Here is a 17766-nt window from a genome sequence, read left to right as displayed (position 1 = left end):
GGAAGCAGTGTCCGGTATTAAGAATAAAATGACGATATTCTGTCAGAGAATTTGCTTATGATTCATATATTACGTGATTTCATTTTTAGAAAGCGGATATTATTTCAAGTTGCTTAAACGTCAATCCGTTGAACAGTGTGCATGAAAATAGTATAAAATCTGAGGCATTTGGTTGAAACGTACATAAGTAATGGAGTTTAAACGTGCGTGACAGCGTGTTTTTCCCTCTTGAGTACCCCGATTTTCTTCCATCACGAACAATAGACGTGTGTGTTTTGTTCATTAAAATGAATTCAGCGTTAACCTAAATATTGTCGTATTTGAGAGGGAGTTCTGAGTGGGGTTTAGTCATGCGTCCAATTTTGCAAATATACTGGATTATAAGAGAGTTTACTTGAAAATGTATGCGAGTATAGGTTTTATGTTCCTTAAAGGCTACAATAAAACATATTTCTTATAATTTCAAACCTACTGAAGATTTTGTTATTGAAAGTCTGTTTCCGAACATTTGAAATGCGCTCATACTGCCAGTCTTTGCCTTCATATAAAGCGCATGCGCAGATTACTGTACTGCGCTTACACTGCAGTATACCGCACGCCACACTTTCATTTTTAAGTTGTTTTTAATAGCTTCTTATCAATGACAAAATTGAAGAAAACATGTTTTGCATGAACTGTAAACAGTGTACAGTGGTTTATGATGAACTAAATCTGATATGAGTACACTTCCGTTACTTTAAATAAATTGATAAACTGTAGATAATAGTTCCGGAATGGAAAGATGTGATCATATTATTTAGTCTATCTATAGTGTTAAGAGGAAGGAAGAAAGTTTCACTAATTGCTGCAATTAACTTATCCAAGTGAACGATTATGTATAGTTTGATACATGTACTTGTTTTTGAATCAAAATCACAGTTCTGCAAATGTTTGTCTTTCCAATAGTCGTAAATCAGATTTTTGTTTCACTAACCTAAACAGTTGCAGACAAACAAAAATCTGCTCCACAGCCCATTGACTTTTAATAAGCAAGGGCGCTTAGATGCAAGTCTGAGAAATAGTTAATTCCTTCAATTAACCAATGAATGAAAAACAAATAAATAATCATTGCTACTGTTGTTGTCTTGGTATCATGGAGAAAATACACTCTTAAAAATAATGTGTTCTTTAATGACACCTTATGGAACTTTACTGAGTTGTGTGGTTCCTCATGGAGCTATTGATTGACCATTTCATTATAGGAAGGGTAAAATCTACAATGTATGGTAAAGGCTACCTAGCAGAATATTAACAGAGTAAGAAAACCTGAAGTAAATCACAAGCCCATTGGTATTTCTATTATCTATTAATTGTATGGAACCTGTTACAGATCTAAATAAATAAAGGTTCTCTCTGGAACCTACATGTGGATGGGTCTTTAAAAACCACAAATGATTCTCCTATATGGCAGCGCTCTGAAGAACTACTGTGGCACCTTTATTTTCAAAAATGTAGGTGCAGAAAACAAACACATTAATGAAAACCATGATAGATTCTCAATTACAGAAGGTGGACTACATAAATATATTTGATTAAAGCATTTGGATTGTGAAAGAGATAATCATTTCATTATTTTAAGTTAAGGCATCTTAGCTGTCTGTGTTTTGTATAAGTTGATACCTAAAATAGTCGAATGGTTTAAGTCCAAGGAAACAGTTCTTAATGTTATGACGTTCAAACATATTAATATATACAGTGCACTGCATGTGCTTAGAAATGAAAAATGTATTTTATGCTTGATGAATTTCTTCAGAACACAGAGCACCTCAAACTGTTGTAAATCATAATACATACAAATGATTCAGTCATTAAGATTATTAATAACATCTATCAACATCTCAAAGATTGTAAATTGTACAAAGTCTGAAAAATAAAAAGTGAAACACTGGAACATTCTGTTCTAGGCCGAATAAAGCACATCTGACTACTGCAAAATTCGTTGTACATCCTGTTCTGCAAGATAAATGCTGACATGCCTTGACATTTAACTGTGACAATTGCCCCTCTACCACAGGTGAAGCATAGGAACTGCACGGTGGGAGCGTTTGGACTCAACAGGTCTGGGAATGACTGACTGGAATTAAACAAACAAGAGTTTCAAATCAGAACAGGGATTCACTCACTTGCCTTCCTTGATACAAACGTATTGAGATCATCGTAATAAAAAAAATACTGTTAGAACTAAATTAAGTATTCTCAATAAGTTTGCTTTTCCAAGAAGCATGTTGGGTCAGAATAGAGAAGATGTGTTGAAATCAATTAAAATAATTTGTAATGCTTATTTTAAGTTAATTTAAAGTGGATGCTGGTTAGGCATTCAAACTATTAAAAAAAATCATATTTAACATTTTCACTGCTCAAAAAAGATGTATCAGTAAACATGAGTGATGGAAACTATATGAATTGTATTGCCTCACCCATCTTCCTCTTTTTCTTTTGGCTGCTCCCATTAGGGGATGTCACAGCGGATCATCTTTTCCATATATTGCCTTTCCAATAATCTCTATAAAAGCTATCGGCATGGGGGTAAAGGCATCTTTGTTATATACTATTAAGTACTCTTGCAACATTTATTCATTTTGTATTACTAGCAGCAAAGTGTGGTGGCTAGAAGTACAGCACTATTAAAAATAAAGATGCCAGAGTGGTCCTTCAGAGCGATGCCATAGGGGAACTGTTTTTGGTTGTCAAAACTCCCATCCACATGAAGGTTCCAGAAAGAACCTTTATGTATTTAGATTTGCATTAGGCTCCATACAGTAAATAACCCTGAATAAATGGTAACACATTTGTGAAATACCAATGGGTCATGGTTTTAAAAATGACTCTTGCTGCATACAAGTCCAGATTTTCTTAAATTGCTAGTGTCCTGCAAGACAGTCTACCATACGTTAAAGATTTTATTTTTTTTCTTCATATTAGGAAATTTTTCAAATCACAAAGAACCAATTTTATACGCAAAGAACCCATCCCAGAATGAAATGGCACTTTGTCAAGTAATAGTTTTACGAGGGACCACACAACCATTAAGGAACCATTATTTTTAAGAGAGAACATCACAACTCTACAGTGCTGAGTTGGAATTACTGTATATTGTAAATGTCATGCTTGAATATTCTCCCTGTGTTTCAGTGGATTTTTTTCCAGGTAGGCTGATTTTTCTCTTGTATAATAGAGATGTGCATATTTTGTTAACTGGTTAAACCTATTTGAACTTTTCAAAACTGCACATATTACATTTCCGACATCTTTTCAATTTCATTTATTTGCAGGGTTTAAATCCTTTTCCTACATGACTGGACATTAATCAAGTATAATGTACATTGTCATATTAAATCTGAGTCGACGTAAATGAAACTCTTCTAAAAAGTGAAAACGGTCAAGGTAGTGATATCATCATAAGCAACGTGAACAATTCACCCTTTTATGTTCAAACCTGTTAATCCATTTTAGGATGGCTGAGCCAGAACGTATTCCAGCAGCATCTAACATTTATTTTTTGCTAATAACTGGAGTTGATACTACTGTATTTCATTAAAGTATTTTTCTTTTAAAGCAGAAGGTTTGCCATTACAATATTTGAAATACAAAATAAGGAACATCAGTAAAGAACATTATTTATTCTACTGGAACTGTTTAAAATTAATTATGATTTGAAAAATAGTTTAGTACTAATGAAGCATTGAGTAAAAACATTACACCAACAGAATGAAGTGGTGCTTTATCAAACAATAGTTCTACAAGGAACCACACAACATAGTAAATGACTATAAAATGCCATTGAAGAATGGGTATTGCTAAGACTGTAGAGTTTCTGCACTCTCCTTGTGTCAATAGGACTTTTTTCTCCCCAAAAGCTGGCTAGTTAGATTAATGAATCCAAAATGGCTGGGTCATGAGCATGCATTAGTGTGTCCTACAAAGGACTGGCATCCTGTGCAGTCCTCTTTCCTGCCTTGTGTCAAGTGCTGCTGGGATATGCTCCATGTCCTAGTGACACCCTAAAGAACATTAAGCAGGTTTAAAAATGTTATGTTGTCTTAAACATGTTATTTTTTTTATTACACCCAATATGTCAACCACACAACCATAAGGTTTTATAATTTCTTACCCATCAATATTTTTTAGATTTTATTCCACATAGCATAATTGCTTGTGTTAAATGAATTCTTGTAGTTTTAAAGTAACCCTTTAGAGCAGGGGTCACCTGGAGGACCACCATGGCTGCAGGTTTTCATTCAAGCCTTTTTTTTAATGAGTGCCCTGTTTGTGCTGCTAATTAACTTCTTGTGAATTCATTTTAATTGACTTCTCTTTTAAGATTTGTTCCGCTAAATTTCTTCATTGTTTTTCTGAATTGCTTCATTCCTTTCCTTAAATGGCACCCAAAGAGAAATGAAATATGAAGTGAGGGAGCCAAGAGAAGACCAGCTAAGCCAAGTGCCTCAAACTCCAACCAGCTGCTTAATGAGGTGCTGATTCTTGTAGTTAATTAAGCCCGTTCTTTAATTCTGTGGCTTGTTGCTGCTTTCATGGTGCAGTAGCAGACATTTACGAAACTGTTGATTTTCTCTTTTCTAGCACTGATAAAATGTTTTGTGGACCTCAGCAGACTGATATTCCTGAGACTTTCAGCTTTCTTTATTTTCAGATATTGTGTGATGGACACCAGTTGTTTTGGCTCATTTTGTATCTCAATATTGTTTGGCTGCTAATTAAGGAAAAAGAAACAATGAAGGGGTCCGAGTCTTCAAGTCAATTCAAATTAGTTCAAAAGAAGTTAATTAGCAGCAAAAACAGGTCACTCATTAAGAAAAGGGTTAGAACGAAAACCTGCAGCCACGGTGGTCCTCCAGGACCAGAGTTGGCAACCCCTGCTTTAGAGTGTGATATGTGGAAAGAGTGGAACTCTAGATACACTTTAGATTTTGCTGTGACACCTGCTTGTTATGAAATTGACTGTTCTTTGAATCATTTGAATTTAGACAGTTTACAGAGAATATCAAAAGAGCAATGAGAGTAGATGTTTATGAAACGCAAAGAGCAACATGAAGAAATTTTTTTCTCTGTACTGCAATTATTGGAGCAACTTTTAAAATTTAAATGGATTCTTTTTTGAAGAGTGGGAGACTTATTAACATTAAACCTTCTGCTGAATTCTCAAGAGTTATTGCGTGAAAAGGTCCAGGTCACAAAACATATCCTTTGAATTCTAACACTCCCTTTCTGTAGAGTTATTTTCCATCTCTTTCTATTGCTGACCTTTGGACTTATTCTTACTAAACACTATGATTTTATGACTTAATAACTCAGCATCTGCAGACTTGTTATATTCTGTTTTTCATGGTTACGTTTTGTTAAGAGCGAGTGCAAATAAATACATTGAGTTTCTTTTCCTTTTTGCTTTTTAAAGAAAATGTTGCATTTGTATTATTGTGAGCTGTTAGATTTACCCCATTAGTATCATTTTACACATTATTTAATAGTGCAGAGAATGTTGGCAGCTTTGCCAGACGGTCTGTCAGGGCTTAATGTTCTTTTATCTCTCTTCCTTGATATTGCAAATACATTGATGATTTACCAGCTTTAGGTTTTATGTTCCAAACAGAAACATCAGGTTTGTATTAAAGTTCACTTCTACTTTTTATGATCATAGGCTACAGTTGTTATGTTAGGTTTTGTTACTGTAGTACATTCTTAAAAAGAACCAAATGTAAAAACAGCCCCATCTCTTTATTTAAATATTTAAATGAATTGCATCAGCTAATTCTGAACTGCCACTTGTAATCTCTCAAGGCATGGATTTTGGCAACTCTAAATTGTGATCTTGTACAGCAATCCAACTCACTCTAAAATGGCTGATTCAGAGCAGTGTGCAATTTGATTTGAATGGCTTGATTGGAAAGTACTTATGAGAGTTTCTGTTCTCAAAAACTTTTTGTGGATTGATCTGCACCTATTCAGTCAGTATTACTAAAATGCCCCTGGTTAGGACTTGAGTCCATGCTAATCACTCAACAGCCAATCATAATACAAATATTGTAACATAACAAGCATAGTAAATGTGTATATGATATATAAAAGAAATACTTGCATTGTATGTATTGTATATATTCATGTGTCTTAACAGTACTGTATTACTGTCAGCTGTTTCAAGGAGACTTGCGAGTAAGAACTTCCTTGTACTATGTACACTATGTACTATAGTCACATGACAATGACCTTAATCTTGAGGAGGATGTTCAACATGGCTTCAGAGGTGCCAGAATCACCTTAGAAATTATTCCATCATGTCCCTGAGAACCATAAAAATAAGGAACAAAATGAACTAAAGGACTGTAAGGCTGCGTGTGTCACAACTCACTTACCTGTACAGCAGTGAGACTTCCACTACTTACCGTTGCCATGTAAAAGCTTTTGAGAGGTTTCATCAGCACTCCTTCTAGAAGATTCTTTGTTTCAGTCACAACAATCACAATACCAGTCCCAATGTAATGTTTGAGACAAGGACAACCAACCATGATTACTGTATACAGAACTAACTCCACTGGATGGGTCATTGTATCAGAATGTCCTTCTCTTGAGACAAGTCCTTTATTTCCTGCATAACGAAGGTCAGAGAAACTGTGGTGGCCCAGAAAAGGTTTAAAGACACCCTCAATGCGTACTTTACCAAAAGTCAACTCAGCATCTTCAAACACTTGCGGGTTAGATGATTTCAAACTGGTCCCAGCATGAGTGTTGGTATGTATATGAGTGGGCCTTGATACTGGACTGGTGCCCTGTTCAACTCTGTTTACTATATTACCCTTGGGGCTGCTGGGATACACTCCAGTCCCCATGACCTATTGTTTTCTTAAATGCCTTGAGCACCACACCCGCCATTACTATTACTATTGTACTGTCCTCTTTCACTACTTCGTGAGTTTCACTTGGTAAGTAAGGCATCATGCAAGCTTCTCCTTGTGTACCATGTAATGACAGGTGAACGGGAGAAATATTAATCTGTCTTAGTGATAAATACAGCTTAGTGTAATCATCATTTGAATGAAACTTAGTATTGCATGTCTCCTAATGGTGGATAGTGTTCTAACCCAGGTTCAGAGATTTTTACAAGCAAGCAGTACTGCAGTTTTGAGGTAAGATTGTACTACTCATTAATAATGGCAGCGGAGAGATCCAATGTGTGACATTTGATCAGCACATGCAAGGTAAGAATTTCACTGTACTGTTTACACATGACTGTAATGACCCTATACAATAATAACAACAACAACAACAATAATAATAATATTATTATTATTATTAAAAATGACAAGTGAGGTAATGAAGAGTACTGTGTACTTCACAGACTTGGTAACAAAAACACAGTAACTAAAGAAAAATGTCTGACTTCTAAGAGCAAAGGAAATTTTTAAAACAATCAAATTTTATCAGTACAGCTTAACTTTGTTGAAGAGATCAGCTCTGTTTGTTATGGTTACCACATGTCAGTGTGACACAAGTGATGTTTTTGGCATTTTTCCTTTGCACAACAGTCAGACATGGTATGGGAGTTGCATTTTACAACTGTTGATTCAGTAATTGTGGCAAAAGTGACTGGATTTTTGTCAGTCTGATTTTTTGTATTCTTCATAACACACTTTGTTGTTGGCTATTTGCATTAAAGTAAAATTCATGTTTTATGAATATACAATAAAAATACAAATGCTTAAAGACGCACCAGTACAAATCTGCACAGGAAAGGTGAACTTTCAGTATCTGATATAGAAATGTAATTGTTAACATTGCTTAACGGTTTTAGATTTTTTTTTTATCCATCTATCCTTTCATCCATTCTAATTCAGCTCAGGATCACAGAGAAATTCTATAAGACAGTTTCAAAACTTCCTTTACAGTCTAGGAGGTTTAAATTACAATATGGTACAAAATATAAAAATTAAAACTAATATTTAATTTAGGCATATTTAGATTGAAGAACCCTAGCCACACATGTAGTTCTCCACAGGCCAAACCTTATTTTAGAACTATGAATTTGTAACCAAGGAATTTCCTGTCATAAAACAATAGCCATTTCCTCAAACATGAATAACCTCAACCATCTCAATTGGTATATTAACTAATAAAGTGAATTAAGTGAATTATTAAACCGACACAGCAAAGAAGAACTTTTAGACAGGTGTCATAAAATTTCACAAAAAAGGAAGGAAATTCTAAATCCATTCAAAGAAGAAATTGCAATGCATTAAATGATTAAAATTACATTGGGGCTGGATACATTACAATTAATTTAAGCCAACCTTCTGCCAAAATGGCCATATTAATGTAACTAAAAAAAAACCAGGGATAATAAAGATCTGTGTGTGTCTAGTTCACACTGTCTGGGAACATTAGCAAAAAACCTAACCAAGAGAAATAGTTTATTCATTATTTTTATATTAATTGTTCCACTTTTGAGATATTACCATCTATGAATAGATTTATGGCCCTGTCTGAATGAATCCTGTCATGTGACTCAGCATAACTTCATATATGAGCTCTCACACAAATTGCCAGTTTCAAGACAATTTTGAGAATTGGGAAAAGAGTCGATTACCAGCAGGAAAACAAGCAGTATTCTGGGTAAGCAAGTGCTTTCATCACAGAACTAAGACAGATGCTAAATAACTGGAATGGCATCACTAACATTTTGCATTTAAGTGTGTGCACTTTGCATTTATCTGTTGTATTCTTTTTATAAAGCAATGAGCACTGTATTTACATGTAAGCATTAGATTAGATTTTCTACAGAAAAAATTATGTTACAGTAATAATGTTTTGAAACCCGAGACGTCTTTTTAATGATCCTTATATAGAGAAATTTCACTGCATCTTTAATAATTCCTCGGCAAATGCTAAAATGAATACTTGTCTTGTGCCTTATAATTGTCCTCGATGCCAGTGGTTAGTTTTAATTTTAATTAACAGGCTCAAAGCAATAAGTCGTTGGGACTCAGTTTTCATGTTAAGCTTTTTTTTTTGTTTGTTCTTTGGGCAATTAATGTTGGTTTGCCATTTTATACTGTTTTTTTTTTCCACTTTTGTCTTTTCTAATACTTTGCCCACACTTAGTTACAAGTATACCACACCCCTGAATGCCCTCACCACCACCACAGCCTTGTGCCTCGCACTTACAGAATCATGGCAGCTGCAATTATCTGGCAGTTACCATAAAGTAAGCAGGATCCTGGCCTTTGTCTTCAGGCATTCACTTTGTCATGTCTTTCTTTTGTCTCTCTGTTCCTTTGCTTTGCATATTGATTTTGATTGCATTTATCTTATTTGACCTAAAAATCTGTAATTTTAAATACACCCCCAATTACAGCTTTTGGTTGAATTTTACTAATAAATGAATGACCTTCTTTCCCTTTTGGATATATCTCATCATCTTTCATCATCTATTGTAGCCACGTTTTTCAAGCTCAGACAGTTGTGTTCTCAATAGAGTGCTGACTAAAGAATGAAAATAAAATGTGGATAATTTTTGGGTCTGGTAGATGCAGTAAAGTCACACGCATGTCTATCTACTAATTCATGTACGGTTTTGTGACCAATCAGTTATTGACTGTAGCTTTTGTAGAGATATCTCTGCATTCTATGCCTTTCTGTTTCTTTGTCTTGACCTTGTCTTAAAATAGCATCACAAGTGGCTCTCATCTCTCCATGTTGGAAGTAGTTCTCTGTGCCCAAATTGCAACAGTCGGTCTACATATGATATATACAGAGGATGAGGACTCGATATAGGCATGGTGAGGTATGTTTGAAGTGTCATCAGTTGTATTCTGGTGCGGATTATGAAAATATAACAGGAAGAAAGTAAAATAAGAAAATGAGATGAAATGGATGGGGGGGTTAAAGGAAATTAACAGTGGTAATGAATGGCCTCCCAGCCAGGTTGGTGGATTTCATGTCCACTTGAAACCCTTGTAAAATGTATGGACAGGGGGAGAATGGCTAGCAGAACTGCATGCTCCCTCAAACTGCCAGGTGGTATTATCTTGGGGATGAAACACCCATGTGAATACCAGTAGGGCATCCTGGGCATGACAGTCCCAAATCACAACCCTGCTAGATGCCATGGGTGCTGCTAGGGGTCCTCCTAGGAATAAGCATCATCATTCGGACTTGGGTATCCAGGACTCTGGGGATGCTTATTCTGAGCAGTGCACCCTGGCAGCATCTTTGGAATTCAGGAGGGTTGTGCCTTGAGATTACAATACACATACTGTATTTCCTTATTGGTATACACATGGGTGTTCCAACCCCAGGACACTGCCATCTTATACCCTGAGGGAACATGCAATTCTCATTGTCATTCTTCCCTTGTCTATCCATTGTTGGGGTTGTCCATGGACACAAAACATACAAACTGGTCAGGAGGCTGGTTCCATCTGGCCATCCATTACACAATGTGTGTGGTAAAGTACATGTTTACACAACTTAGCTTATAGTCTGTATAATGTCAAGAAACTACAGTGTATCAGATAATTACGCCTTGATGACAACAACCTAAATTTGAATTGTTGATTCACTGTGTTGAATGATGGAGCAGTCACATACCTTATGATAGTACCCTGAAGATACGTCATCTTACATGCATACAGTATAATCTGTTTTGTTTCCAAAGAACTTTAGGGAGTAGTCAAGGACACATTCACCTCTACTTCATATTACTTTAAACCCCAGTAAGATTCCCAGACTCAGCTGAAGACAACAAATACTGTACATTCTGGCCCATTGACTGTGAGCACTTTATCACAAAAACTGCAAGACGTGGAATCCTGTGAACAGTTTTGCCATCATTGCCTTTCCATTCTCAAAACTACCAGCTTATGTATTGTTGGCAACAGCTTTTTATCTTTGCTGCACACTCTGATCAGTTACATCTAAAAGAACTGACGTAGGCTGATGTAGTAAGAGGCAGAATATTATACCTTGTGAGACTGCTACACTTTCACCCTAAATGCCCTTTGGTGATAATGAATTTTCTGCTGCTGTAATTGTTAAAGTTCAGCTAGTTTGTTGTAAAGGAAGAAAATGGATGGGACCATATTTTTAACAGTAGATTTGTTGTTTATTCATCTTATTGAGAACCTGCAAAAAGCAGAACAAAGACACTCTGTCTCCTGGTTTGTTTTTCCTTTATTGACGTTGTTTGTGAGATCCGATATCTGCATTTGTTTCCTTTGGACTTTCGGCTTTGCTATTGATTGCAGTTTCATACATGGTAAGACATTTTCTTGAGATATTTATTGCCCAATGCTATCTAATGAGGAAGAGGGAACAGCTGCGTGACATATGCTGGCTTAGACATTTAAAATTCAGAGTTCAAGGCCCTACTGAGGATTTGGCAAACAGTAAAGTTGAATTTATTTGCTCATATTTAGGTGGACATGCGGATATACTGTATAAGACATCTATGTTTGATGTTGTTTATACTGTACAAATACAGATATGACATGATATTAACTGTTAAATCAACAGTTGTTATTGAGATGAGAGCCCATATCTGGACACTAATAACTTCATCCTTATAAAGACTTTTACAGCCACAAAGTTGATTTTTGACTAGTGTATTCTTTATGTACCATTGACAATCAACTTGTCTCTTAATGTTCAGTGCTTTGTACAAGTTCATTGGAACATGAAGATCGTAACTTTATGTTATTTCTGGAGATGGCATGATTACTGCATTGTACCCAATGGAAAACTGGCACTGAAGTAGATTAAGTGGGTTTCAAAATGGACGAACTAATGGATGACGACACATAAAATTACTTTCTTTTTAAGTGTAGATATTTTATTTGTCCAATACAAGTAGAACAGAATGACTGCTGCTTAACACAATTCACTTTTATTTAGACAATAATTTAATAATTGACTAAGGCTGCAAAAACCTACCCTACAAGTCATAATCTGAATTTGTGAAATGTAGAAGCTTTGTTTAAAAAAAACCTGAAAGTATGTGTCTTGGTACCTGATGGTTTTAAATATGCTTAAACTTTATAAATAGTTTGCAGTGAGGAATATCACCAGTGTGTGGCACAGTGGCTAGAAGTGCTGTACATGTTCAAATTAAGCTCAGACACTACCTGTTCGCATGCTACTTTTAAATTCTTTGTGGGTTTTTCTATGATTTTCCTCCTATATCTCAAAGAAATGCACGTTGTGTGAATTAGTGACTCAGATATGGTAGCATACTAAGGTGTGTGCCCTGCAATTGACTATCCTCCCTCTAGGACTAACTGCAGGTTTGCATCTGGTGCTGCTGGGTAGGTGTTGGCACTACGTGATCCTAAACTGGAGTTAAGCAGACTATAAGACTGACTAAAGGATTTCAGTGGTAATTCTTTTCTAAAGCAAGAAGATAAACAAAATTAATTTTGTAGAAATGCTATTTGCAGTGGAAAGTAAAATAAAGTATCTCAAATGAATTCTACCCTCTAATAATGACTTAAATGAAGTAATGTTTATGGTATTAACTATGCCTCATCTATACTTCACCAATTTGCACATAAATCTACATTTCTTTGAGCTGAAATTATTTTCCTATCTTTTTACTTTTTCCAGTGTGTGTTCTCAACGAGCCAGCTAACACTAGTCTACCTCACTGGTGACACTCACAGTGGGTCAGTCACCAGTAAGGGTAGAAGTGTGTCTCTACAGAGATAGAAACTGACATACACATTTATTTTGGAGAAGGTTAAAACACAATACACAATGCTCTGCATACTCATCACATGTGGAAGGTTTGTCTTTTGTTTGGTGGTCGACACCTCAATCTAGTTTCTCCACACCAGCACAAATATTCCATTTTGCTTTGTGATTAAACCCCCTGGGGCAGCAAGGCCAAGCTGCACGGAAATCTGTGCTTATGTTTTCAGAGTATTTCAATTTGCTTATTTATGTCTATTTTTAGAAATTAATATCAGACATTACTTGAACTGAGACATACTCTGGCTATCTGCACTGCTATGTACAGAAATGTAACAATATAAGTAACAGTACATATGGTGAATGCTCTTTGTAAGTGACTGGCAATATTCTGAAAGGTTAATACCAGTGTAGGTCAAATACACATAAATTATTCTGCACCATCTTACAGTATTCATCCTGAACACTAACAGAATCATTTTCCTGATAAATTACTAATAAAAAGAAGTGAATCCATTAATGTATAAATCACCAGACTGTTTTCACAAAGTGCACAGACTAAACCAGTGAACCCAACTACCCTGTCCATAAACAAGTTCTGCAACGTGGCCTAACACACAGATTGATTATGAGGAATATTTGCACAAATATTGAGTTTTCCAGATTGCTGATTAGTAAAGCTTATCTTATTATTTGTAATCTTTTTGTGAAGGTCAACATGTTTATTAGACGAGTCAAAATTGCTTGTCTACTGTTATTCTAGCAGAACACTCATATACTGTACAGTATGTATGCATTAAAAGGAATACTTCAAGGTGAGTGAGAATTACACTGTAAACTTGTCTTGATATATTTAAAGTAGATTGTTTTCATATTTACTTTGAACATTGCTTTCATCATGCATTGCTAAATAAAATTAATAAATTATATTACTGTTAAAACACAAATAATTGTGACAAGGCCAGGATACAATAATGAATGTTACAATTCACTTAAAAAAAGTACAGTCTGTTTACAGTAATACTGACAGCAAGACTCTTGAAAATTAGGGAGCAGAGCAATAAAAATGAACAAATTAAACACACATTATAAAGAATGGACTGTTTCAAAATATCTAAGGGTACTAAAAAGGATATACTCAGGTACAAACCTAGACAAACCCATATTGGGCCATGTTCGACTTGTCAGTGAAGCCTGCAGATCATTTTTAGCAAGGACTCCTTAAGTGATAGACTTCAAGATGAATTAGTTTATAGGAATCAATGCCTTACAAGTTTATTCAGTCCTTGATACTAACACTTTGAGCATGGAAAAGTAGTTATATGCAGAGAAAGTATTATTATTATTATCATTATTATTATTGTTATTATTATATTAAAGCATCTAAAACTACAGTTCTCTATATTATTTTTAAAAGCAAGTAATATAAATCGCTATCAGGACCAACATAAAGTTGACTTGGTTTGTCAAACAGTCCGCCTTTTTAAAAAAGCAATCCGTTGTCTTAGCTCAGTGCTAAGTCTTTAAATATATCAAAAACGATCTACTGTCTTTGGGACAACTTAGCTGTTACTAGTAGCTACACAAAAGAGCCTAATAGACTGAATGGTCTCCGCTCGTTTGCCACACTTCTTGTGTTCTTAAATCCTTTACAATGTGCGAGGAAACTCGCAGACTCCATCCACAACACATCCAGGTCGGAAGTCGAAGGACGCACGGGTTCAACAAGGCACCGCTATCTCCTACAAGCTGTGCCATAAATAAGGAATTATTCCAGTATAATTAACTGGATTTCTGTGCCACTCGAATATTTTACCTGGTGCTGTCTATACGTGGTGTCTTATTACTTTTTAGATGTTTTCTTTTTTTTCGTTAAATGTATTTAGTAACATATTGTAACATTAACCTCAAATTCCTCGTTACCACTCTATGCACTTTAAAGAAATTCTTAACATCCATCCATCCATCCATTTTCCAACCCGCTGAATCCGAACACAGGGTCACGGGGGTCTGCTGGAGCCAATCCCAGCCAACACTGGGCACAAGGCAGGAACCAATCCCGGGCAGGGTGCCAACCCACCGCAGACCATTTAATATCAATTATAATTAAACCAGAGGTCTCCAGCTTTGGCCCCGGCGTAGCTCCAGATTTTCATTCTAACCATTTTTTAAACTACTAGCATGTTTTTTTTCTGATAATTAACTTATTTTGCCTTCATTTTAATTGACTTGCTATTTAAAACTCAGACTCCTTAATCGCTTCTTTTTTCTTAATTAGCAGACAAACAATAACGAGATACAAAACAAGGCAACATATGACCAGCTAACCTGTGCCCATTATACAATACCTGAAAATAAAGAAAGACGAAGGTCTCAGACATGTTGATCTGCTCAGGGACACAAAACAATTTGACAGTGCTCTTAGAAAAAAGAAAATCATCGGTTTTGGAAATGTCTTCTGATGAGAGCACCAACCAGCCATGGAATTAAATAACGGGTTTAATAAACAATAAGAATCAGCTTATAGTAAGGAAACTAGTTGGGGTGAAATTGGTTGGACTTTGAGGCACTGACTAAGCAGGTCATCTCTCGGCTCACTTCATATCTCATTTCTGTTTAGGTGCCGTTTAAGGAAAAAAAATGAAGCAATTTAAGAGAAAGAAACTTAAAAAACAATTACAATGAAGAGCAAAGAAGTTAAGTAGCAGCAAAAACTGGTCACTAATTCAATAATTAAGAAACGGGTTAAAATGAAAACCTGTTCCCAGAGTAGTGCACCACGATCGGGGATGAAGACCCCTCAACTACACTTTGTAAATAGTTTGCATTGAAGAATATTACCAGCTCCGAAGAGTTGGATTTTAATTTCGGCACATGTTTAAGCTCTTCTCGTGTATGTTTTTAACTACATCAGAATTCGGTGAATTGGTGACTCAGATATGGTAACAAATAAATGACAGTGCTATGGTGCGCCCTGCAAATGACTGGCGCCCCTCTATGGCCAATCGCAGCTTTGCACCTGGCGTGGATCGGTCAGCCTACGGTACGCTACGATCCTAAACTGTATAGTAAACTGTATATAAACTGATGAAAATTTATCGGCGGTAATTTTTTTAAGCAAGAAAAGAAACACAATTTTACTTGAAATATTCTATACAGCGGAAAGTAAAAATACAGTATCTAGAACGTATTCTGAATTAAAATGACGATTAAAATTAGGTTAATATTAGGTATTAACTACCTTTCATCTCGCCAGCTTTGTGCATAGGGGCAGATGAACGAGGCAAAGCTGGGGAAATCAGATTCTGCCAAAGTTAGCAAAACACGAGAAGACGTGCCAGACCTACTCATCAGGAATCCACAGCTGCCTATCGAATCGATACAGCTATAGCACACTAATTATTAATATAACATTACAGAGAATATTCATAATAGTCTGCATATTTATAAATTCAGTAATTAACTTTCGAACTGGAAACTGGTTGAACGGGAGAGATTTAATAAAAGTTAAACAAAAAACAAAACAAAAAACTTTAAAATATATTTTAGAGACATATGTTTTACAGATAAAATAAATCGGCTGCAGAATAGATATTCATACGTAATGTTACAAAGTAACAATCTAATTTTGATTTGATATTCGTGTTTAAGTGATTGAGAAAGAAAGAAAGAAAGAAAGAAAGAAAGAAAGAAAGAAAGAAAGAAAGAAAGAAAGAAAGAAAGAAAAAAAGTTACACGACATAAGTTTTAAGTTATAGTCCTGGCAGAAAGAAACAACTGCAACTAAATGCGTTTTAAAAGTCAGTTTAAACAAGATTTTAAGATCCGATAACGTTGATCCAGCTTGTTCGGCTTTCATTGCTTATACATTTATAAAATAATGAGATTTTTAAGGAAGGCGTTAAAATTATACAACAGAACAACATCGTAATGTATGAAGTTTTGGTCATATTTTAGAAGTTATAAGATAAAAAAGGCACCTCCAATTTCCAGATATTTGAAAATGAATCTTGTTCGTGTATAAGACTCCGGGGTTCTGATTAATCCCACACACATAGCCTATTATATACTATATTTAGGTCATAAATCCTACAATTATACGTTTAATCACATAATGTAATTTTTTGAAAACAAAGTAAAAGTCAGCGATGTGGTCGCAGTTGGGGCGCGTACCTGAAAGGGACAGCATGGATGGGAATTCGTGGCAGTTGTGGACACCCGTGGAATCCAACCCGCAGTTCATCCACAGGTTCTCGTATACAATGGTTGCAGTGATCAGGGTGCCGTCTACTGAAGAAACTTTCCAGTAACTGTTAGTCAGTGTTACGCCAAATAACACCCAGCCGATGAACCCTAAGAAAAAACCGAGCGCTTCCACGGCGGCGTTCATGCTGATTCCCGATGTGCACCTCTTTACAAGTCGATAGCTTGGCACTCCCGATCGCGCTACTGACAGTGCTGCGCTCACAGATGAGCGACACTTAATAAAAACAGAGACACTCAACAGCAGCTGGCGTTGTGAAGGGGAGTGACTTGAGTAGAGTTCAATGTACAATCAGGCGGCAACACTAAGGACATGCGGAACATCCCATTGCAAAAGATTAATATATAACGCTAAAAGTGGGCTTTGAAGCTAATGTGAACTAATCAAATGTAAAGGCATTTACAATCTGTGCACCCTGTAAACCATTGTAGAAAAAAGGATGATCCAATTAACTAGCGGCCAGTATAGGGAAACATCTAAATTAATGGAAACAATCATTAAGGAACAGATCCAGCACAAACACGTGCATTAGGCCAGACAGGGGGGCATCGTGTTTCACCGTGTTTAATGCTGGAATTTAATAAGGACACAACTAAAGCATATCAGAGAGGTGCATCCATCCATCCATCCATCCATCCATTTTCCAACCCGCTGAATCCGAACACAGGGTCACGGGGGTCTGCTGGAGCCAATCCCAGCCAACACAGGACACAAGGCAGGAACCAATCCCGGGCAGGGTGCCAACCCACCGCAGGACACACACAAACACC

General features: G+C 36.0%; 1 protein-coding gene across 1 annotated transcript in view; it reads right to left on the bottom strand.

Annotated features, from left to right (window-relative positions):
- Window positions 1-17223, bottom strand: part of LOC114648972 (claudin-15-like) — a 29236-nt gene extending 12013 nt beyond the window's left edge. The window contains exon 1 of the mRNA XM_028798336.2: window positions 16906-17223. Coding sequence (XP_028654169.1) covers window positions 16906-17122 — 217 coding nt within the window. The 5' untranslated portion in view covers window positions 17123-17223. The remainder of the gene's footprint in view (window positions 1-16905) is intronic.
- Between the last annotated feature and the right edge of the window lie 543 nt (window positions 17224-17766).

The sequence above is a fragment of the Erpetoichthys calabaricus genome, chromosome 3 (assembly GCF_900747795.2).
Source record: "Erpetoichthys calabaricus chromosome 3, fErpCal1.3, whole genome shotgun sequence".
Classification (NCBI taxonomy): Eukaryota; Metazoa; Chordata; class Cladistia; order Polypteriformes; family Polypteridae; genus Erpetoichthys; species Erpetoichthys calabaricus.
The sequence above is the reverse complement of the archived record's forward strand: the minus strand, read 5'-3'. Positions and strand labels throughout refer to the sequence as shown.